General features: G+C 39.3%; 1 protein-coding gene across 2 annotated transcripts in view; it reads right to left on the bottom strand.

The window, feature by feature from the left end:
* NALCN (sodium leak channel, non-selective) overlaps positions 1-12,555 on the bottom strand; it is a gene marked incomplete at both ends in the record, with an annotated part of 249,303 nt that extends 236,748 nt beyond the window's left edge. For both annotated transcript variants that reach the window (XM_082006124.1, XM_082006125.1), the window contains 2 exons: positions 9,889-10,071; positions 12,448-12,555. In XM_082006124.1, coding sequence (XP_081862250.1) covers positions 9,889-10,071; positions 12,448-12,555 — 291 coding nt within the window. The remainder of the gene's footprint in view (positions 1-9,888; positions 10,072-12,447) is intronic.
* Between the last annotated feature and the right edge of the window lie 12,952 nt (positions 12,556-25,507).

The following is a 25,507-nucleotide window of genomic DNA, read 5'->3' as shown; positions in this document are numbered from 1 at the left end:
ACAACCAGCTACTTTGCTATTCTGTCATGGTCACTGGATCCTGCATACAGTGGTGGTAAATAAAGCACATCAACAACTCCAGCAAATTCTCCAGATGACCTTGTGGGCTCCTTTGTGTAACACTACAAATAAGCATTAAGGGGTGGAGGCTGACATTTGCTGGCATTTTAGGAGTAGCACTCAGGAGGAAATAGAAGGAAGAGAGGGAATCAGAATTTGGGACTATCAATTTTCATTATAACGCAAAACGAGCAAGCTAGAAGAGAGGGCACAGCTGTGTTAAGGAAAAAAGACTCACTGTCACTCCCCCATTCCCTTACTCCACACAAATATCACAGCACACAGAGGTGGGAGTGAGACAAAAAAATTTGAATCAGAGCTCAAGGGAGCACCTTGCCTAACCTCCCTCTCCCCTCTGCAAATGCAGATAAAGATATATATACACACACAGAGGTTATGTATCTCCTACCCGGTCTCACGTACGCATACATCCCTTATGTTTCTGGCTCAACTTCAAATGTTCCTTATTTCCTTAAAAACCTGAGTTTGCAGGTCTCTTTAGTAGCAGAATGATGTGGACAATCCAGCCCAGCACCCAACCTGTCACGTACTTTCAACATTTTCCTCATACAGAAAACAGAATGAAGAGATACAGCCTAATCAAAAAGAAAAGCCACCTCTGACTTCTGTTAATTGTCCTCTTCTGTCCCCCCAAAATAAAAGTATTTCTCAAATGTGTCTAATATTAGCCCCCTTCTTCCTTCTTCAGAGCTTTGCAACTCCTTCAGCTACCCTGGGGACAGACTGAAGCAGGACCTCAGACAGACAACTCTCAGCCACGCTACCTACTTAATGTCCATCTTCTACTCTGTGTAACAGAAAAAACTTCAACCTGAAGCATTTTATTACACAACAACCAGCAAATTACATACTAGCCATCTTTTAATGCAAAGTACTTCTGTAACTGTGAAATGATGATCCATGCAGGAAATGAAGGAAACTGTGGATTGCTTAGCTAAGACCATGTTAATAACCACAGAAAAACTGGCATATTTTAAAATGAATGGTTACCTCCAAGTTAGCCCTCTGCAACAGTGATAGTATCACTTCAAAATGAACCAACATATATATTTTTTAAAAGTCTGTATCGGAAAAAAAAAAGAAACAATAAGGGGGGGGGGACGACACAGCTTCTCGTTTCTCTCTGTCATCTTTCTCTCATAAAGTGTTTTCATTCACAGTGAGAGAGCTTATGTAAAATATAGTCACATAACAGCAACTGATTTTTAACAGCCAATGGAATTAGAATTGCTGTGTGAAGCTTAACTCTAAATGGTTATAGTGGGTGTAATATCACTTTATCATTACTGAGTTAAACAAGTCCAATTTGTAACTACTCATGTATTGTACTGAACTGCTCCATCAGATGCTTCCAAGTAACACATTACTTAGTGCATAATTTACCTTTGTCAAAACATGTAATATTTATAGTAATGTTGTAGTCTATGCTAGAAAAACATTGGCAAAATCATTTGATGTAACAGCACATAAGACAAAGTTTCTCTGCTTATAACTAAAACAATGAAACACAGCTCTTGCTAGTCCTTTGGATTAGAGGGTGATTCCATGCGTGTTACAGACACACAACACATACAGTTCCAATCTATCATTACCAAAAAAGTGTAATCACTGCAGAATCACTACTTCATCATTTGCAATAATTAAAAAAAAAAGATTTTTAAGTTAATTTGTTGAGATTTTCCGATTATTGTAGGAATTACCAATGAAGATGTAAAGCTATTTTTTTCATTAAAGAACAGTCTCAAATGTATTTTTAAGGGACACTAGATTTTTGTTAAGTTATGGAAATAACTTCACCAAATTTATTATTTCATGTTTCATATTGTAATGGGAGGTTTTTAAACTATAGTATTTCACCATCTCATTTGTTGTTTCTTACAGAAAGAAAAAAGACACACCAAAAAGCCTGTAAAGGAAGAAACAAACCCGGCCATGTAGTAAGAACCAAGACTTTCACACAAACAAACACCACTTTACTTGCTAAAAGTCCTATAACAGTGTTTGCTGTAAAATAACGGGGGATGGGGGTGGAGAGGGGGAATTGGGAGGAGATTTTATGGGTTACCACACTGAAATCCTGAATTTCATTTCCCTCTCCATGTGCTCATTAGCCAACTGTAGACTCCAGTTCTACATCTAGTTCCACATACACGGACATCTCCTCATGCTTGGAAGTACTCTCCAGCCTTGAGAAGGTAATGTGTCTTAAACGCTGCTGTGCTCCATCCAGCAGTATTCTGCCTTCCCCCAGCTCCAATGTTTATGGTGGATCATAGAATCATAGAACAGTTTGGGCTGAAAGGGACCTTGAAAGGCCATCTAGCCCAACCCCTCTGCAAGAACCAGGGACATCTTCAACTAGATCAGGTTGCTCAGATCCCCATCCAACCTGACCTCCAATGTTGCCAGCAATAAGGCATCTACTACCTCTCCAGGCAGCCTGCTCCAGTGTTTCACCACCCTCACTGTGAAAAATTTCTTCCTTGTATCTAGTAGAAATCTACTCTCTTTTACTTTAAAACCATTACCACTTGTCCTATCACAACTGGCCCTGCTAAAAAGTCTGTCCTCATCTTTCTTAGAAGCCCCCTGTAAGTATTGAAAGGCTGCAAGAAAGTCTCCCCAGAGCCTTCTCTTCTCCAGGCTGAACAACCCCAACTCTCTCAGCCCTTCTTCAAAGGAGAAGTGTTCCATCCCTCTGACCATTTATGTGGCCCTCCTCTGGACCCGCTCCGACAGATCCACATCTTTCCTGTGCCGAGGGCTCCAGAGCTGGACACAGGACTCCAGGTGGGGTCTCACCAGAGTGCAGTAGAGGGATGCAATGGTGGATTTGGATGCAGATGTTTCAAGGTGAAAGCTTTCACTCTGAAACATCAAATACTGCCTAGAGATTGAATAGGGAGATGTGATAGGCAAGCAGTCTCATCTAACGTGACAAAACTCAGATTTATAATCATCATTCACAGCTCTCCCACAACAGAAAAAAGCCACAATGATGAAAGTTGGAATAGATAAGAAGGAGGCACTTTTCAGAAAGAGGATTTTATTATTTGGTAATAAGTATAACTAAAAGCTGGAGAATCCGTTTTATACTACAGAGACCACAAAAAGTTTATTGAAACAACAATCTTAATATAGTTGTAAGAAAGCAATATTTATATTTGTGGTGGAGAACACAATACTTTGAGATGAAATTTTGCATTCAGCTTACTGCCTTAAAATCCCACACAAATTTCATCATTTTCATGAAAATACAGCTGCAGAGAAATGCTCTTATTCCCTTCCACAGGGATACGGATATCGTTAGGATTTTTTCATCTTATGTTTTGTTTTATTCTCTCAAATTAAGAGAGAAGACAACATGGGCATAAAATAAAAAGATACTGTTTAATTATAGCAGACTTCCCTGGAAATGCAAGTTTCAACAGAGAAAGGCACATTAGGGATGAAGTTCCCTCTCTTCCTACCTGAACACATAACATGTTATCCGATATGTTGATTTCACTGCTATCCCAGTATATGTGTCATTTTACTCTGACATGAAGCCACACATTAAAAATATAATGACTTGATAATAGCTGCATTCATGAAGAAAATCAGTAAAGTAATCCTTGAAAGTGCTATTTGAAAGAGAAAAAAAATTAACATTACCAAAAAGTAAAGTTTTGTTAATCTAATTGGTCTGTATATTGAAAAGGCAATTTCTAAATACATCACGAAAGTCAGTATGTTGTATATTTTTTCTTAGCAACTTTAAGGTTAAATTTTGATCACCATGGTAAGTCATTAAGCATTATATGGACATATATTTCAATCCATGCCCAAAAATAATTTCTCACTAAAAATTTCTATGACCTGTTGACTGTTCAGAAAAATTACTATTTTTATTTTAGAAATACTGCCTATGTAAGTTCACTAAGTAATTTAAATGCCTTTGATTTTCTAATACTCTAATGCAACAATGGTGCAAAAAGCCCCACTGTGCAATATGAGTCATTACTTCCCTGTAATAAACACTCCAACAAAACCAGGCACAAGTAACCATAGAAACAGGTGCGTATATTCCAGTGCCACGGTCTCTAACCTTCCCTGGCCCACAGGCAGTAACACCCAACTAGCAGCATGCTGCAGGCAACTTCGTATTTGTTTTCCTCATGATAATCAGTTTTAATTTTTTTTAACTTCCTGTGACTGGAAACAAGCACCAGAGCATTTCACTAGCAACGTGATCCCAGTAGGCTAGGAACAGCCATCCTTGCGACGGACACAGGCGCTTGGCAAAACAGCAACAGACAAACACAGGAAAAAGGGGAGACAGAAGAATCGACTTTTATAGACTGAATGTCTTATTCAAATAATGGTTATCAATACTGTTTGCTATGAAATAGTATTTAAAACTAACAATCAATCACTGCTGATGTGATTGCTGCCAACACCAAAATAGTCCAGTATTTTTTAAGTTAAATTTTAAGACAATTTGAAATACTATACTTTTTGCCAACATAGAATAGCATGGGACCTGCACTACACATCTAGGTTTCCAACAGCATTATACATAGCACAGAATTCTGATTTTTTTAATATAGATATGTAAAATAATTTGTCATAAGGACAAATAATTTCTAACTTATACTCCCAAGAAGTAGAGTCAAAGGGCAAACACAAATCTGAAATCAACTGGGTCATTTTTCATGTTTGCTCTGTGAGCTTTTTACTACCACAGGTAAGTAGTTTTCTCTATTTTCCCCTCCACATAATTACACCCTGTTTAATCAAAGCATCTCATCCTTGCCACTGATTCCACTGCCTGTGCTCTCCAGGTCGAGGTTCTCGCTTCTGTTTGTGACTTGCATACCCCTTAGACTGAGCTTTCACCACCAGCCATCACGAGCACATCAGAGCATGCTGACACGGGATGATAGCAGCCCCATATTCTGTTTTACTACCTGACCTTTGAAAACAACACAACTTCCTAATCCTTAACTCATTTATATGCCCTGGGGTGTAAGTCACAGAGCACAGTAATTTCAGAATTTCCACCTTCTGTTTTCAGTCTGTAACACAGCAGAAACTCCCTTCACAAAGTTACTAAAAGCTGGTGAGCCAGCTGATGGTGTTTCACCACAATTCAACTAATATTTCCATCACTTATCAGAAGGATTAAACTTATTTTGTCATTTCTCCATTTTTGTTAGATGAAGGTGGAATGTTTAATATTGAAAGTACTGAAAAGAAGACAAAACAGATAGTTGTAATAAGGCACAGTAAACAACAGTTCTGTAATCCATAACTGAAGACAAAACTTCTGAATTGGGATGATTATGGAAGAAACTCATTTAAGCATAAATGAGTTAATGCCATAAGCATTAAAGAAGTAGCTGGTATCCAGTTGTCTGTATACTTTCTGTAGTGCCCACCCGTCCATTGACAACAAATCTATAATAATGAGCTAGAGTAATGCCTGACTGAGCTACCTAAAGGCTATGTGTCAGCCTAGGTACTTTAAGCTCCCCTTTCACTCAATGGAAAAAAACAGGCCAGATAAATTACCTTTTGGAAGAGCCCACTTTAGACACAAACAACTAATTACAGACAACTGCAGACCCTCAAATTGGCACTGATGAAACCTACTAAAAGGGTTTCTATTTTAAGCCCAGAAATCTATTTTGTGCAAGCAAAGGTAACAAGAAGTGTCAGAATATGTGAACAGACATCAGCGGCCACTGGAAACAGCTGCAGACCGCAGTTCAGTTCATGGCAACCAGAGTATTTCATCACAACAAAAAAAGCCCGACTCCACTGCACGATGTTTGCACTACAGGTGGAAAACTCCTTATATTGCCAGAGAACTGAATGTACAGAGTTAAGCCCACAGGCTTAACCCCATGGCTCAGGTAAGTCTCCAGCCTGCTCCATCCTTGGTGTTCTCCTCTTGAGCAGAAAGCAACTACAGCAATCAAAGCACCCATCAGAAAAATGACGAAAAAAATGTGCTCTCTGCACAGGGCTATCACTGCCTGGGAACATCCGATATGCTGAAAGCCAGAGATTTCAGCTAACTGGCCTTTAGTACTAGACAGAAGCAAAGGAAACAGCTCCCATCTATCTGCGTTGGTAGAAGTTTATGCTTTGTTTCAGTTCCTACATTAATTCACCGAGAGAGTGTTGAAAGCTCATGGTGCAAGCATTCACTTCAGCCCCTCGTGGGACTACTGGAGCCAGTGAACAGTGCTGAGTGCTGCTGAAATAAAGTCTGACAAATCTACCCGCAACTACTTCAGTTAGCACTAAAGTTTTGCTGTGAAAGTAGTAGAAATAACAATGGGAGAAATGTCAAGGACCATTACTTCTGACTTTCTATGATCTCCTTTGTTAGCTGACGTGTCACAACTGCACAGTGAAAAGAGAGAGATTTCTATTAAATCCAGTGCACTTCTTGTGCTATATAAAAAAATCCTAATTTTCAGCATGATGATACTAAACTAAGTGTCAGCTAGGCCTTTTTAACAAACAGGAGAGAGAATACTCACACTTTTTTATTTTACAGCATTACTCTTCTAACAGAGGAACATGATAAACCACACCTCCTTTTCACAACATGATTTCAATGTAGGTTTTCTAATACCATCACAACTGTGATTAGAAGCCGCAATGAGTATGCTGTATAATGAAGATAATTTCACATACCCTCACAGTGTCCATGGAGTGAAACGATATCCATTCATATCTTATTCCCTAAAGTCTGAATTTTCACCTGACATACCTGTTACTTGGTTCTTTTTTGTTGTAGTGCATGTGAATTCTTCCATATCATGGACACAGTTTCCTGAAAGTTTCTCAGATTTTGGCACATTTTCCTCTCTGGTTATTTTAAAATGCCACCTGGAGCAATTTTGTCTAATACAAGCAATTTACCTGTAATATTTCTCTATCTCCCTATTTCATCTCCTAATACAAAGGCCGAAAGTAAAAACTTCTAATAAAGATAAGATACCTTTAAAGCAAGGTATCCTTACCTTGCTCATACACATCTGAGATGACCTTCAGAAGACCTTATTAGAAAGCAGAAGGTAATTTTTGCATCGCACTGATTAAAAGAAATACAAAGTCCTTCCATCACAGGTTAGGCTCCCTGCTTTCTTTCAGTAGTCTGATGCTCATCTAATATCACATCGGTTTCAGGTTTGAGAGTTATCTTTCATTTCTCTAATTCCACCCCACCTCATTTTTTCAGTGAGGTGATCATTTTGGAAACTTTCCTTGAATCAATGAACAGACCTATGTCAAGCACATACAGTCATGTCATAAGTGACATATGAGTGGGCACATAAATGTAAGCTTTGATTCTGAGGGACTGTGAGGGTTGTCAGATTACAAGTTGACTGATAAACTATTTCGACAGACACAAACATTAGTTAATTCATGCTGCTCTCAGAAGCCTGCCAATCCATCAGTAAGTTATGCGGTAGACATAAACTGCATATGATTGGGAGACCAGTTTAAATTTTATTCAGGATACAGTGAAGGAGATTGATCTGCTTTCATTTAAACAGACTTAATACTTCCTTGACGCAGCTGATGATAGCAGTGCTCTTTCATGTCTTGGGCTCCTCGGTCAGAAAGAAATCAGAAGCAAAGAATCACTGAACTCTATTTATATTCTGGGAAATAAAGACCATGCAAACAAATCTAGGATCAATTGAAGAAAGTGGAATTCTGAACTGAAAAGATAATGAAAATACCAATGCCAAATTGAATTCAGGAATTTTTACCATTGCACTACATTTATTACATTTTATACATCGGTACACGGTGTGGTACTGTGCTGTCCAAAATTGCATTTATTTCTTATAAGTCTGTAATTTCATTCACAAAACCAAAGTAGTATATTATGGTTGCACACAGTCTTAAATTTTTAGATTCTTTATACAAATATAAATCACCAGTAGCAGGCAGTAAAGATAACATCCAGCTAAATGTGGAAGTTCCAGTTTTACGAACCCAGTGAATCAGAGGTTAGTGACTTACCTAGATTTTGCCTATGTTGGCAAATCTTCATACTCTGGGTATTCTGGCAATCACCTTATTATATGTTTCCTGATAAACTCCAAGTAATACAGAATATTTCTGACCTAGTAAAATATTACTTAGAGCATAAAAAAGTGGCTGCCAAAGAAGTAAACATATTCTGTAAAAGGCTAGTTGATAACAAACCTATCACTGTTCACTGGACCAACATAAAAGAGATTCCTGACTCCTGCTAAATCACTGATACTACATTCTGTTATTCAGCCACCCTGGTACCAGAGGAGCTTTATGTTTCAGGATACTATGATTCAGCCCATATCTGCTGAGCAGACATACCAAAGTATAGCTGGGGAAAACACTACACCGTGAAGATGGTCTAAGTTTATGTATTTCTATCTTACATGAGACAATAAAAAACAAAACTAAATCAAGTAACCTCTTGAAACCCCCCTGAATTATTCACTGAATTGAATGAATGATGAGATTGGACATCACATTAGGACTGGGAGACTTTTAAAAGTCCATGACAATGATAACTATTGTTCGTGCTCCATTGCCAAACATAATTAAAAAACACCAGTTTGATGTGAGCCATCATCACGGAGGCAAACTCTTCTTGGAAGTGCACAGCGGTAAGAAAAGATACAAGGGACACAAGTTGGAACATGGAAACTTCTGACTGAGTATTAGGAAAACAATTTTTTGCATGAGGCTGGTCAAGCAATGCAACAGGCTGTCTAGAGAGCTTGTAGACCCTTCATCCTTGGAGGGAATCTGAGATTCACCTGGACAACCCAAGACATGGGCAACTTCATCTAACTGTACCTGCTCTGGGCAGCAGGTCAGGCTAGATGACCTCGGAAGTCCATTCCAATCTAAGTCATTCTATGACTCCATGAATAGCACCAATGAAGGCACTTCATTTCAGTGTAACTATATTCACTGATGAATGCTACAAGACATTAAGCTGTAAGCAAATCCTCAGTTGTTAAAATTTAAACAATCTATATTTGCGTAACAGTGGTTATGTCTAATCTATTCAATTGTATTTTTATGTACTAAACAAAGAGTAACATGTCAGTGTGCAAATTAAATAACCTGCACTGTCATGGATACATGTATAACATGAATCAAGGCAATGGCAACAATCAGTAAACTAATGCTACAAAGTAATGATTACTGAACAAGTCTGCAGTTTTACATTCTCCAATATCATATCAACTTACACAAACTAGTCCAGCAACAATAGTAAACGTATGATAACAGAAGCATTTGTTTACCAACATGCATTGTATTAAGGAAAAAAATCAGTAAAGCAAGATAACGTTCTCATTTATCTCACAGTAAGACATCTGTTCTTATTTAAAGAAACTAACCACAACACAACACATACAACCTCCTGAAATGAAAATCAAAGTTCTAAGTCCATATATGGATCTCCAGACATTTACAAAATATTCTTGCTAGTGTGTTTAGCTTATTTTTCCATTCATTCTTTATATTAATACAATGAAACTATCTCTTTCTTAGTAGGAAACCATTATTATGAATGTTGGAAATATATTTTGGCGGGATTAACTATGCAGTAAAACTGCATCTTTCTCAATCTGTCTTTTCAGTTTATATGCCATGGTGTTGCCTGCAGTTAAAAACAATCATAGCAAAAAGAGCTTTTTGCTCTTTTAACTGAGAAGTTAAAAAACAAAGATCAAATGTTACCAGCATATATTCAGATCACTTTCTTAAGTACATGTAGAATACTGTTTAAATGCTTACCTTAACTATCCCACGGATATGCATTTTTGCTATCATCTCTGCAGTGTAAAGAAACATCAATAGTGTATCAAGAGCAAATGTCACATATTGGAGAGGAGGATAATGCTCAAAGGTCTTTGGAGTGTTCATACAAACAGAAATAACACTGATGATGGCACAGATTCGTAGTAAAGAGTGTACCCACTGTAAAAAAACAAAAAAAGACATTGTGAGAATACTTTGATGTTCAAAAAAAGCTCAAATATTTAGTCTCCATAACTTGTACTGGAACTTTTTCTAAACGCACATTTGCATTTTTCTTTTACATCTTGATCCATATATTAAAGGTCTTCATCCAAAAATAAGCACTCCTGACTTTATTTTATTTTACACATATATATAAAATATGTAAAATAAAATATGTGTGTATATATATACATGTATAATTTTAGTAGTTAATTTGGGAGGTTGTACAATTCAGAAATCAAGAATTACGAGCCAGGAAACTGAGAGTTAGGATTCTATCATTGCTACTTTGTGGCTTTTGTAATCCATTTTCTTTTCAAATGACAACTTGTCACACTTACGTGCAGACAATAAGTGGAATTAGTTGATGTTATAAGTTGGGTGAATACATTAAATGAAAATATATGTGGAAAATTTTAGTTCCACATTTACATGAACTGATTTTTAAATCGGTTTACAATTCCAAAAATTAAATGAGAAGCACAGGGATTAAAAGCATCCTTCCTTTTATGAAAAGAATAAATATAAAAGCGATTATGTCACAGAAAGCTACTTCTTAATATCAGAATTGACTTTTGTTCCAAACAAGTTTTGCTGCTATAAGAGAACAGTTCATTTCTATGACTACTTAGGTCTCAGTCCCATTACTATCATTATTAATAAGGCTGCTATTTAGCGCCAGTCACAGTGAGAGGTCTAATGAAAAAGCAGAATGTACCAATACAGGGGTTTAAAGGTTGGATTTTTTTTTCTTTTGACTCAAAACACCATTGAAACATCTCGAAGACAGAAAACTGTAATGAATCAGAGTTGGTAAGGTTGTAGCTATCAAAACAGGAAAAGAAAAAAAACCACTTCAACAAGAAAAATATTCTCCAAACAAAACCCACTGAACTAAAGTGTATTTATAACAATTTTTCATCAGGGGAAAACTTCTACACTCATTTACACCACCTCAGACCTTTTGACATCAAGAAGATTTAAGAACACTCACCTAACTTAATACTCACTACATGCTTACCTAAGCGTAATGATATTTGACCTGAATTGAATACCTCTGTCATTTGCATACTCTTAGCCCAAATTAATAATTTGGAAGTGGAAGGCACCTGATGAACGATCTCTCTTATGTCTCTTTAATACCCACTTCTTTTCAAACCTTGTTTAAACTGAAAAAATTAACATAAACATTAAAGTGTGGCTGATATAAAAACCATTCTCTGCCACAGTAAAATGTCAGTTTTATACATGCTAAGCAATATACAACTAGTCCATCCATGTGACAAGAAAAATATTATTCCATCAAAAAACTGTGTACTGTGTGCTGAGAAAACAGGTAAATAACCCAGCATATATTTCTGCAATGATATTTTGAACTTATAACTGTAGTCAATACAAACATTCTACTTAAAATTACTTAGCATGAATTAATATATGGGTGTTGTCTTGTAAATGATTTAGGTGTTAAAACTCAGCAGCAAAGCGGAGGGGATCTGGCATCCATACCACAATTGAGATGATAGTTCCATTAAATGAATGTAATGCCAACAACATGTCTTATTTCAGAATATCTGACTTTCTGCTTTTACGAAGTAAAAATTTATACATTACTTTCTAAGAGAATTGCAAAAATGACTTCTCTGCAAAAACATAAATCACTCAAAATATAGGAATCCTAGATGCACATTGACTGATGGATAAATAATAGTAATAACCATATTTACATGGTAAAGGCATTTTATTAATACTTCACATTCTACTAATAGCTCTTCCCCCAATGAAGCTTTCCCCAGTTTCAAGCTGCCACACAGTTTTACACCTATCTATTTCTTAGAGCGGGTTGTAGGTTAAGTGATACAAGAAAAATGTGAGCTGTACTTCAAATTAACCAGCAAAAATACACTTTTATAATCATAAGTGATGTAAAAGGAGAAATCTGAAAGTCCAAAGTGTCACCTGCTGGCTACCACTTTAGCAATGACACGTTCCTTTTAACATCCTTTACAAAAGCTCATTTTACAAACTTAAATTCCTAACATGTTTTTTGAAATTAGAAACAGAGACATTGAATTGAAAGAATGGCTGTTTAAAAAAAAACAATCAGCAGATGAACTGGTTGGCAAACACTGCTTGATTGTCCCCATCAGTTTCCAACAACCAGAAGAAACCTGTTTGTTTAGTTTTGGACATTTTACAAAAAATAAACTGGTAGATTAGCAACTATAGCCCAATACTTTCATCTGGCAAATATCTATTTCAGAATCTTTTGTGGAAGTCATAGTTCAACAACACAAGTTATATTTAAAATTAGTAACTACAGAAATAAATACCTACTGGTTTGTTAATCCAGAGAATATCTGCATTGTCTGACAAAGATTCATCAGGACCAAAATCTGTAACCGGCTGGGCTTCCACCCTTGAACTTTGTTTCCTTTTTAGCATCCTGAAGTTAACTTTTGTTATCTAGAATCATGAAACTTCCTTGGGGAGAAAAAAAGAGAAGACATTAATTCACTAAAACCATTTTATAATGAATTTGGAACAGTTTTATAAATAACCTAAAGCATTTTGTTTTCAGGCAAACTGCTTTTGTACTTACTGGCTAACAGGATCTTCATTTTATTAAAAAGCTTTGCCTATATAAATCACTGACATGGCTCTCGTTAGTTTACAAAAATTTACGTAAAGGTATGCAACAGAAACAATTACCAGAAACTTAGCAACACTGGCAGAAAATTTGTACCAATATACAAAGAATGCTATTGCTCTGAACTTAAAGCTGGAGTAATCATTGGATGGATTTGTCCTGGAGCCATTTAATTTAATGGTGACATTTCCATTTATTACACTAGGCTAAGATAAAGCCCAACATGCCAAAGGCAAACAGGCGATGTTAAGCAGCCAACAAATGTTCTTTACTGAAATCGGAAGAGCCTTTTTGCTATATACCACTATTAACATGTATTTTTCTAACACTTTTTCTTTTCATGTTAGCAATTACCTATTCAATAGCCAGACAGCTGGCTGTTTCTTGGGCTTGTGTTGGCACATGGAAGCAATGAGGAAAATGTGTCATTTCCACAAGGTCAGGCTGTAAGCCACAATCAGCGGACACACCGTGAGAGCAGAAAGGTGAGTTAGATCTCATTAATGACTTTCCCACAGATACAGTTCATGGATCCCAAAGTCTAAATAAATCCAAAGAGATGAAGAAGATACACTCTCCCAAGGACTAACAGTCTGTCCATGAAATACAATTCTGTCATTCATGAAATACAATCCCTTAGGGATTTTTTTTCAGGAAAGCAAGGGGCAAGGAGAAAACAAGATCTTGGGAGCTTGTTCTGAACTTTTACTCTGGACCAAGCATGGTTTGTAGGTGACACTATACTTTTCAAAAGTTTGTCAAAACTAGTATAAAATAGAATCATGGATGGTTTGGCTTGGAAAGGACCTTTAAATATCATCCAATCCAACTCCCTTGTCATAAGCAGAGACACCTTTCACAAGATCAGGTTGCTCAAAGCCCCACCAAACACTTTCAATGATGAGGCATCCACAACTTCTCTGGGAAGCTTGTTCCAGTATCTCAACACCCTCATCATAAAGAATGTCTTCTTTATGTCCAACCAAAATCTTCCTTCTTTCAGTTTAAAACCGTTGCTCCCTTGTCCTGTCACTACAGGCCCTGGTAATTACAGCTCCAAAGATCACAGTGATAAATGCAGCACGAATGCCAGAGACACTGTCCTGGATCAGCTGGAGGAAACAATGAGCTCAGGATGCCGAAGTATCGGCAAATCCACAAATTTAGCTGCTTGGTCTCAGCTGGCCTTTTCAACTGCACAGGCTGCTGCTTCATGTCCAAGCACTATGCACCTATGCATCCTTGGCTGTCTCTTCTTTTAGCTGTTATGGCAAACATAACCTATTCATCTTCTTCCAAGTCCCTCAGTCTACTCGTACTCTGTCTATTTTCTCTCACTCAGACTCAAGAGGTCAGCTCCTGTCTCCAGTTCCCTTGATACATTTTCAGAAGAGTGCTTTTGTGGTTTCTTATATGGTGTCTCTCCACACATGACAAGCTCCATATGTGAGCTCCTTGCAGGCTTCTACAAAGTTTTTTCAGTACCTTCTTTCATACCTGTCAGTAAACTAAAACTCCTGATCGTGATGACTGTGCCATCAGTACAACCTTGTGTTTTCCTCCCTATACGCACCTATCTCATATCTCCCGTCTAATATTTAAAAAACAAGTCTGAACCATTGGTTTATCTGTGTATCGACCATAAAGCAACAGGGTCAAGGTCTTCGACTGATGCTCCCAGCTGGAGGAGATGACATTATGCAATAATTGATTTTAAAAAATAAACAGAAGTTATATAAAGGTACAAAACAAAGGACAACTTCTGACACCTTTATTTGTGTTGGATCGTCAGTCACAGCAACCTTTGTACAAGTGAAAGTGGTAAGCTGTCACTAAAAACATGCAAATATTGCAAAACAAAGTCTTCCTCTAACAAATGAAGACTGAAATAATAACCATACAAATTGTATGTTCTCTTAATCCTGATGCTCAAGCTTCATGCTCTGACATCTTTCTCATAACTGAATTCACTACTTCCTCCTCTTTAGCAATATTTCCCTCTTTCTCCTATTTATATCTAACCCTAATGTATTGACCTATTTTCTCTACTTGGACCAAAGCATAACTAGAAATGCTTGAAGCCTCAGAGATGTTGGTGTACTTTTTGAGGTCATGAAGCTTAAAATGGCTACATTTAGCACAATGACAAGAAGTTTACTGCAATATCTTGGGAGCCTCATTTCTCAAGACCTTAGGAAAAAAAAAAAGACACTTTCTAAAATGTTTCTTGTAAATATGTTCCTTTGGAACTCAAAAGCTAATCAGTCAATGAACAAAATAATAATCTTATGTTTACCATTTCTGGTAATGGCTATGACACTGCTCCTAGAAAACTCTTAAGAATATATGTACCAATAAATAGAGAATCAGGAAGTTAAGTAAAATCAGTAATTATGAGAAAAGGTTCAGGGTATGAAACACTGACAAGCCACTACTGATTTTCTTTTTTTAATAAATGTCACTCTATATAGCAAGCTATGTCCATTTGGGGAAGAAAGTAGATAATTATCAACTGGCTATTAGAGAGTCTCTGTTGTTTTTATGGCTTTCTCAGTATTGCTTACTTATACAACTGATGTGTTGGAAGATCAGCCATATCCTTCTAATGAAATTCCCACTTACCCTTTTACACAGTGCATCTTTTTTTTTTTTTTTTTAATTGATCTGAGCACAGAAAGTATCGTGAACTTTAGATCTCCATAATGGATTCAGTTCACATATTTAAATGTTGTGACTAAAAAGACCAGAATTCTTGTTTTTAAGAGGTGGCCTTGAATAAACAAATTGCCATGTATATAAATCCAATGAAAAGGAGGAAACACTTATGGAATATAAGAACCAGCTTGTTTACTCCTCTGAAATGAGCAGAAATGCCCACAAAAAAATGCAGACGAGGACAAGCCAAGAATCTTCTGGAAATGGTCTTTAGCAAGATTATTCAAAGCATAGCACAGTTGCTCTCAAACTTTTATGCATTTTTGTTGTTTTTCTCACTAATTTTATTTTTCCAGGGAACATGCATGCTTTTACATCTGTCTGTTACTCTAGAGCAACACAAACCCTGGTGCAGCCTTGGGACTCCTCTGTGTATGTAAGGAATTTTAACTCTTGGACTACAATTCTTTTTGCACCTGTTTCTGCAAGGGGAACCAGCTGAAAGATGAAGAGGAGGAAGGGAGCTGTGCACGAACTCCTTCCAGCATGTGACACGCAGTGAGCACCACACCAAGCTGTGCTAATGGGGAGGTTGTAGTCCTCCCTAACACCGATTACAAATCCACCCCTGCAGTTCTCGCATTGATTCCGACACACATCATTAGGTCTTTCTTTGATCACAACCTGTTATTAACATGAAAGTCTTAATACATTCTCTAGGACATATTTCTAGTTTTTAAGAAATATTGCATGCAGGGCAAAGACAGGTTTTGAGACAGGAAAATACCATGGAGTTTTGGGGCTACATCCACTTCACATTTCTTTGGAGTATTTTGTTTACAGCAGCAATGAAAATCCACAGTGCAGGTGTCAAACTTCTCAGGGAGGAATATAGTATCTTTGCTTTTAAATCTCCATTTTTGGAAGCAAAGACAAATTAAAGGAAGAAAACTAAATAGTAAATTACTCATACACTGAGCCCCTTCAGATTCATTTGGTCAGCCTCTTCCTCTCTCTCTCTCTGAATTTACAGGTATGTTCAGCACCCACTACACTGTCTAAATCACCACCAACCGCTAAATTTGCAGCTTCTGATGAAATTAAAGTATGCTAGCACAATAGTTGGTGAAATTAAGACCCACTGTACACTATAGAAAAAAACGCCTGAAGAAGATCTGATCCCAGTTTGTGACAGCCATGCTAAACACAAAGACTCTGTTTAAACACAAAGTGTTGATTGAAGTTTGCACTTCCTACAAAAATCAAAAGACAAATTTTAAAAAGTAGCTGATCCTACACAACATCAAAAGCTGAGAAATCTGTGTCGCATTTATAAAGTAAGCTCACTGTATACAGTGTAATCTGTTCAAGAAATCCCTATCACAAAGTAAGGAAAATGTGCTTATAATGCTCTGGTAGACAAAGAAGGCAGTTGAAAAATTACTTCACAGAAAAATATATAGAAAAATAAAGCAGATATTCCTGCCTATGACTTACGGAGAGAGTTTAAAAATCAGACAAATCCTTGGAATTAGTAATGTCTGGCTTTCAACATACTTCTTTCTCACTGCCTACTGACTTTGTCACCTGAGATCATGTGAGCACTGCTGGAAGGTCCTCCCTGGGCTGGCCACCTACAAGCACTCTCTTCAACACCAACTCTCTCTGCTTTGAAAATGTCAACTCCCCTTCCACCTTGTCCCAAGAGCTGGGACACACAAAAAGGCACATACACTTCTAAAAGAATAATTATCTTTGAACCTTTTACTATCTGTGAAAGCTAAAATGGGTGACAGGAAGAGGATGCGAACACCCATACACATAGCATGATGACAAAACTCCATTTACATATTGTACATCATAAAAAACCCCAAAAACCTACAGGCTACCTTAAAGAAGAAATTGCTTTTAACTGTAGTATGCATTATACGGTTACAGGAAAAATGTAAGTTCTCATTCTTTCATCTCAATAGCTTTCTCCTTTCCTTCTTAGTAAATTGTTGCTGTTTCTCTATTGCCTGCTCCTTCCATCCCCATGTTCTTCCATCCCTGCTTTTGGGTGAAGGTACAGCTGAACGGCATTTCAGTATTTGTTTTCATGTAGCAAAATATTTGAAGTGAGAGAGTTATATACATGACAGAACAGATGCATTTAATTTTAGAAGGGTAGAGAAGAAAGAATTCAAATGGCTACAATCACATGGCACATGCCACTATGGATGTTATTAACTCACAACTTGTTTCAAGGAAAAACTTATTTCAGTAATTTAAAATCTCTTCATTATTTTGAACACAGTATACTGCTAATAGCTGACCGAACTTCAGTATTTACTAAAACCAAACACAGTTCTTCACAAAAAAGGTATACTGAAGGAAATGTCCTAAAAATCAGTTACTTTCACATTTTCAAATCATTTGGATGCAGGTAGGAAAGAACAGCTGGTGACATTTGTACTTACTAACAGGACCCCAGACCAAAAATACCGGACTGGGGTTCATGGATCGAGGAAAGGTTAGTAATTGCTTAAGGCTGCCAACGTAAGAACATCTAGTCTGAAAACAGACAGGTGTCCCGACTTCAGCTCTTTGCTCCCAACATGTCCCCTATGTTTTGTCTTTTTATTGGCTAAAACATAAGTTCTTCCTCTCAGATCCAGCCAAAATAACTCAGACCTACTCGGCAGACAGAGTCAAATAACACATTGCATACAAAAGCAGATCTCACGTGAGCCAGATATACAGCCTACCACTACTAACACATAATGTCATATCATGAGTCCTTTTTCGTATAAGCCTTCTAATATCCAGAAGATAAAGTTTTGAAGAACATACACATACACATGGTGCCATGACACAGCCATGTAATGAACTGCATAATTTTAAATAAAATTGGTTTGCTTTTTGACATTTTTCAATTAAGAAATTGGGTAGAGTAAAACAAAAACACAACTGAAGATGATTTTTCAAATGACACTGTTAGACCACACCATGGCACATTCTACCATGCCGCTTCTTTTACATACAAATTAGAGTTCGAGGCACTCAAAAGCTACTTCTCTAGTAAAGAGCAGGTACACTGCCATATTTCACAGTCCCAGCTGCCCAAGTATCCTGAAAGGAGGGACACATCCGAGCATGAAGGAGCTACTTCCCTCCACAAGTAACCAGTTTTTTCTTTCAGTGGAAAACAAAGCACAGGAGTGGTGAGCACCATCAGTCTCCCCCCAACATGTTGACATTGGCATGACCTGACAGCCAGACAGCTTGCCAAGCCCAATTTAAAGATACCTTTAAACATCATTCTGTCAGAATGGTTGATAAAATGCTAAAATTCAATGATGGCCACTCAATGTACAGCAATTATATGTAGAGAATATACTGATGGCAATGTATTCCCTTTATGGATATATAGCAGGGATTAACAGTTAGATTACTTCAAAAGCTCACTTTGACTGTGGGTCACCTACCCCACACTGGCTATCCTAAGATTCGTCTACTGCGATGTAATCTATATGAAAATCCTCAAGAGCCCATAGCTGACAAAGATGAGCAGCAACACGCTTAGTAAGAATCATGCTGGAAAAAAATACGAGCGCAGTGTTCTGGGATTTGCTTTTCAGGTCTACTCATCTCCAGGTGGAAACTGTGTTGTGGCTCCCTGTGAAAGCAAGGGGGCAGGCAGCAAGCAGCAGCTTGTTCATTGAGAGGATTCAGGGAGCAATCCATCCTCTCTCTCTAAAATAACCCAATAATCTGCTATGAATACTGCAGATCTATTTTTCAGGGTTTTAAAGAAAGGGTTGAATCCCAGAATGATGCAGGGGTGTAAAGGCGCTTCTCTGTAGGCAGATGGCTGGCAGCATGCCTGCTTAAGTGGTCTTTTTAATGTTGCTGGGATCTTGTTGTACCACTAATTACAGGTTTGTGTGCCTAGAACCCTGTATATACATCTTTTCATAACTTAAATTTACATACATGAAAAAAGTAAAATAAACAGGCGTTATATTCTTTTAGCATTGTTACAATTTTTGATAAAATACTTATTTAAGAAATTTGAATATTCTAGACAATCTTCCCCTCCCAAATTCTTCCCTTTCCATCATTTAAGGAATTGCCAGTGAAACAGTTAAACCTATAAATTTTAAACTTGAAATCTCGAAAACAAAATTAGGACTATTCCTTCTTATCCTCTTATCTTTCCTTTAAAACAAACAAATTGACATTTGATACACATTCTCATTGCTGCAGGGTAGTTCCTAAAAGTTGCAGCCAGAACCTTTGGTACTGTACTACCATCTTCATACACACAATGATTGAATGTAATGCCTCAGGAAGAAAAGGTCAAATCTGAAGGCTTTATTTTGGGGGGACACACGACACTGAGATCATACAACCATACGGTAATTCAGGTTGGAAGAGCCTCAGGAGGTCTCTAGTCCAATCTCCTGCTCAAGCTACAGGCTACTGCAGTTCAGTCAGGTTACTTCAGTCTGGTCTTGCAACCCTCCAACAATGGAGACCATACAGTATCTTTGAGCATCTTGTTCCACTGCTTGACTGTCCTTGGGGAGGGGGCAGGGAGTGCTGTCTCCCAAAGCAAGACATTTATCAGTACTTAACCAATACAGGAAACTTCAAATGAAATAAAAGAGACTATGGAGGTAAAGAAAGGGAAAACAGAAAAAGACTGAAAGGAAAATAAAATATGATTCAACCCATAATGCCCATATTAGGACGACTTTGCTCTTTACCTACAAAAAGATTTCATGCTCAAAATCTACAGGACATCCAAGTCATTTTCCAACCACGGAAGTATTCTATTAATAACACTGTAAAAATAATTTGTGAATGAGACACCTCTATTTTACTCATAGATACATCAAAAATCATGTTTTAAATTGCATTAATTCCTAAATATATAGGGGGGTGGGGCGGAAACCCAAATTCCCACAAGCCAGTAACAGTTCTGCCTCATTATGAGATACTCATGCCCTAAGATGACATTCTTATCCATGAAAATCCAAGACTCCCGCACATCTTCCAGAGCTTGGTCCAGTATGCCATGACTCCCTACGACACATCTTGATACTAGTCATCTCCTGGGGTTTAAGAACTGAAACCGCTGTACTCAAGACCTAGGTTTGGATAAATGCCACACAGGTCTACATAGTGTTCATTGTACCAGCAACGTCCAGAAGCTGGAAATAAGTCAAAACAGAGTAAGTTTTTTTTCCAGAAGGAATAGCTTAAACAGGAATGAACTGTGATAGACCAGATTGCAGATGCACCAAGCAAAAAGACTATGGGTCTACATTTCTAAAGCACAAATGACATGCTGATTGTTACAGCTTTAAAATTTCATTTTAAAACACAGTACGGAGCTCAAACAGTTAGACAAAACTTCCCCTAACTGTTCCTAAAAGTCTCCAAAGGTGACTTGGAGACTCCAAGTCTCCATGAGCTTGTGGAGAGCTGGAGTCTTCCAGCAGCCAGAGAGACCAGTTCAAAGAAATGTAGATTTTTTTCTCCTTCTATTAAAGTTTCTTAACTTTGTGATTTATGCAGCAAAGCTTAGTTCATTGTTAATATGTATTATTTCTCTGTTGGTCACTTAGAGGGCAGGTGGGATGTGGCTGCTGTAGAAGGAAATGAAAAGAGAGAGGGACAATGAAATGAAACAGGAAATTGAAGATGCTTAAGACAAAACCAAAAGCCTCAAATGGCATTTAGTATTTTCTCATCGTGAATATTTCCCTTATGAGTGACTCAGAATGCAACAATGGGTAACTGACCAAATCATAGCTGACTTAAAAGCTACATCTGCACGTAAAGGCCATCAGAAACCTCCATTCTTCCTAGAAGCGTGTCTCTGACATTACCAGGAGTGCTAAAATAAAAAGATGTCAACAACAAAAAAACGTTCAGCACCTCTCTCCCCACTCCACGAACAGTGTTGAGACCCCTGAAACTGCACGTTGAAGAGACTGACTTGGGGCCTAGGTACGTTGCTCTCTCCAACCACCGCAACCCCATAGCCACCAGCCTGCGAACCAGGCAGGGAAACGGCTCCCCAGAGCGCACCCCATCCTGCCTCGGCCCCATCCACAACCACCCCATTAAATTAGCGCAACCCCGGCCTATGATAAAGAGGCCTGCTCGCCCCACGGCCCTGCTCTGCCTCAGTAACGAAGAGACAGGCACGTTTTCGCCCCACTGAGGGCTGTGGAGGGCGGCCCGGGGTGGCGGGGGCCGCCCGGCCCCAGCGAGGCCCAACAGCAGCAGGCCCCGAGGCCGGCCCGGAGCGCCCCCTCCCACCCCGCGGGGGGAAGGAGGGTTGGGGCGGGCGATGAGGAAAGGCGCCACCGCCCCTACTCTCCCGCGGAAGCCGGCCGGGCCTCTCGCCGTGCCCGCCCCTCTCCCTGGGAACCGCCAGCGGCCCCAGCGGTCGCCGGCGATCGAAGGGCCGGGGAAGGGGGCGGGAGGGAGCCAGGGCCCACCGTGTACCGAGCCAAGCGCCGCGCCCGACGCCTCCGACCTACCGCCAGCATGTCCCTTCATGGCGCGGTCGGGAGGGGCCGGCCCCGGCCCCCCGCGAGTGTGTGAGGTGTTACAGTCGTGTGCCTGCCTCGTACGCCGTCCTCCCCGCGGTGGATCGGGGCGGCGGGGCCCGCCCGGCAGCGGCGGCGGCCGCCCTCGGTCTCTCGGCAACGGCGGCGGGAGGGGCCGGGCGGGCCGGCGCCGGGGAGGGAGCAGGTGAGGAGGAGACGGTACCGAACGCACACACGCACATTAAAAAAAAAAACCAAAAAACAACAAACAACCAAAAAAAACACCACCCGCCTGGAATTGCTAGAGCCGCCCGGTTGAGAAGAAATACGGCGTCACGGCGCGGGAGCCGGGGGGTGAGCCCACGGCGGCCGGTGGTCCCCGTCACGCAAAACACTCTGAAATGTCTTCGCTGCGCCCCGAAACACGCCAGTGGTGGGCGAAGTGAGGAAGAGCCCACCCGGGATGTGACCCCCTCTGAGGCTGAGGAGGCACAGCCGCTGTGCAATAGGTTTTTGGTTTGGGGCTTAGGGTGTTCTGATGGTGTTTTATTTATTATTATTCTTTCTGATGATGGTTTTCAAGTACTAGGATAGCTTTCTTATTTTGGTAAGAAACCCTCTTCGTGCGTCTCAACGCTTTTTTAGTACTTGCGCACCACTTTGCCGCTGCAGAGTGTTCACTTCACTGGTAGCATCAGCTGGGTGGTTCGGTTAATTTTCAAATTACTGAAGAGCCAGATAAAAGCGCCGTCTCGAGCTCAACAGTGAAATAAATTCATAAAACAGCATCACCTGTCATACAGAGATACCACAAATAAACAAATAAATAAATAAGTACTTGGAAAACATTTTCTATAAATGAAGTTGCCTTGTTTCAATCTGTATTTTTATCTTCTTGGGAAAAAAAAAGATAAATTTCTGTAAATTATAATTTGTCTTTAAATGATACTGGTTGATACAAAATAATGTGAGCCGAAAGCTTTCTGGGGCTTGTAAAATTAGCAAAATTAAAGAGGTAATCCTGCAAATGCAGTTGTTAGTATGATGGCATTAAAGACACGGAATAGGATTTGGAAAACAAAACCCTCAGCAAAATACCCCAGAAAGCAGAAGGAAAACATATGGCAATAAATTATATTAGGTTCCTTTAGATTATATCTGTTTGATGTTTACAATGAGAACTAATAAGCCAGTTAGGGAGCTGGTCTCAGGATTATGGATGCAGTCCTGCCAACACTGGCGTATGTGCATTACCAGCATTAACCATCCCAGTAAATTTAAGCATCTAATTTTAGTGTTTGCAGGACTAGATAGCAATCAGACCGCTGACATCTCATTAAAAAAAAAAAAAGGAAAACAAATATGTTTAAGAATAAATGTGTTTACAAATAATACTCTTCACATTTTGTCTTTTTCCTTCCCAGTTATATTTTACTATTTGGGATAAGTTGCTAGGCAGCATCATGCTGTTGGTGATAGCATGTCATAAATGAAAAACTGACAGCTGAAAACAGTGAAATGTTGTAGCTATATCTAAGCAAAAGAAATGAACATTTGCCAGCAGATGTGACTCTGTGCAACAGTTTTTCTGTGGATATACTGGCCTAGGAAAAATAATTCTCGATAGACCAATTGAGGTTGGAAGGGGCCTCAGGAGGCCATCTGGTCTGACCAACCTGCCGAAACCAGCCTTAGCTATGAGATCACATCAGCTTGCTCAGGGCTTTGTCCAGTTGGGTCTTGAAAACCTCCCAAGACACAGACTGCACAGTCTTCCTGGGCAACCTGTTCCAGTGCTTGACTGTCCTCATGGAGAAGGATTTTTTTCTGACATGCAGTTGGACCCTCTCTTGTCTGCTGTCTCTCCTCCTCCTACATGCACCCTTGGGAAGAGCCTAGCTCCATCTTCCTGACAGCTTTCTCTTAGACTCTGGCAGACTGCTCTTAGGTGCCCCCAAAGCCATCCCTTTTCCAGGCTGAACAAGCCCAGCTCCTTCAGATTCTCCTCACGGGGCAAGTGCTCGAGCCCCAAACACCTTGGTGGCCAGCCACTGAACTCACATATTAGCATCTTTCATGTACTGGAGGGGGGCTTAAAACTGGATGCAGTAGTTTAGATACTGGCTAATGAGTGCCGAATAAAAGGGGATTAATTTCCTTACATGTGGTTTGTATTATAGAATACGTATTTCCTTGTGTGTTTCAAACTTCTTATTGTACCTGGTATCATATTTGGTAGCACAGTCTTAAATTTTGCCCTGCCTGCTCATACTGAGCCTCTATGAACTGCAGGCTACTGACGGGAACCCACACCTTCAGCAGAAGGTTGGATTATCTTGGACAACCTGCCCATTGAGCATGACTTGCATTGGTCAACGCTAATGTTGGAAGAAAGCTTCAGTTCTTCATGCCTTGATGTGCCTGCCTATGCACAAAGGAAAAGCAGTAGTGTCTTTCATTTAAAGAATTGTGCAGACAGTGAGAGTCTGCTGTTTGCAAGAAAAAGCCCTTGTTTTGCTGATTCACTACAAATTTACTTTCATGTCTGTCATGCAAGAAGCAATTATGAACATTTTAGAACATGAGTGGCATATATCGTGTATGTGAGGATAAAGTGGAAAACTTAGATATTTATAAAATTGCTGATATAATTTTGCAAAGAGTCAGTCGTTTAAAGTCCATACCAAAGTTTAATATTTAGGGCTGAAATTTGGTTTTATTCTCATATAGAAGATTTCCATTGACCTAAAGAGCAAGCCATAAACACACAGATAGGGACTGAATTTGTGAATTAATCATGAGATGTCACTTTATGGTAATATGAAATAGGTCGAGAGGAAGGTACCTGGAGTCCTGCATCCAGTTGTGGAGCCCTCAGCACAGGAAAGATGTGGACCTGTTGGAGCGGGTCCAGAGGAGGGCCACCAAAATGGTCAGAGGGATGGAACACCTCTCCTGTGAGGACAGGCTGAGAGAGTTTGGGTTGTTGAGCCTGGAGAAGAGAAGGCTCTGGGGAGACCTTACTGCAGCCTTTCAGTACAGAAAGGGGCTTATAAAAAAGATGGGGACAGACTTTTTAGCAGGGCCTGTTATGATAGGACAAGTGGTAATGGTTTTAAACTAAAAGAGGGCAGATTTTGAATAAAGATAAGGAATTTTTTTCAAAATGAGGGTGGTGAAACACTGGCACAGGTTGTCCAGAGAGGTGGTAGATGCCCCATCCTTGACAACATTGAAGGTCAGGTAGGATGGGGCTCTGAGCAACCTGATCTAGTTGAAGATGTCCCTGCTCATTGCAGGAGGGTTGGGCTAGATGACCTTTAAAGGTCCCTTCCAATCCAAACTATTCTATGATTCTATGATTCCATATGCCATAGTAAAGATTTACCTCTTAACTCTATAAACATGGAACAGAATCGCAGAATGGTAGGGGTTGGAAGGGACCCCTGAGATCATCTTGTCCAACCCCCCTGCCAAAGTGGGATCACCTAGGGATAGAACAGATAAAGTAATTTCATTATTGAATCTTCAGACTTCAACACAT

The sequence above is a fragment of the Phaethon aethereus genome (assembly GCF_964289735.1).
Source record: "Phaethon aethereus genome assembly, chromosome: 1".
NCBI lineage: Eukaryota > Metazoa > Chordata > Aves > Phaethontiformes > Phaethontidae > Phaethon > Phaethon aethereus.
The sequence above is the reverse complement of the archived record's forward strand: the minus strand, read 5'-3'. Positions and strand labels throughout refer to the sequence as shown.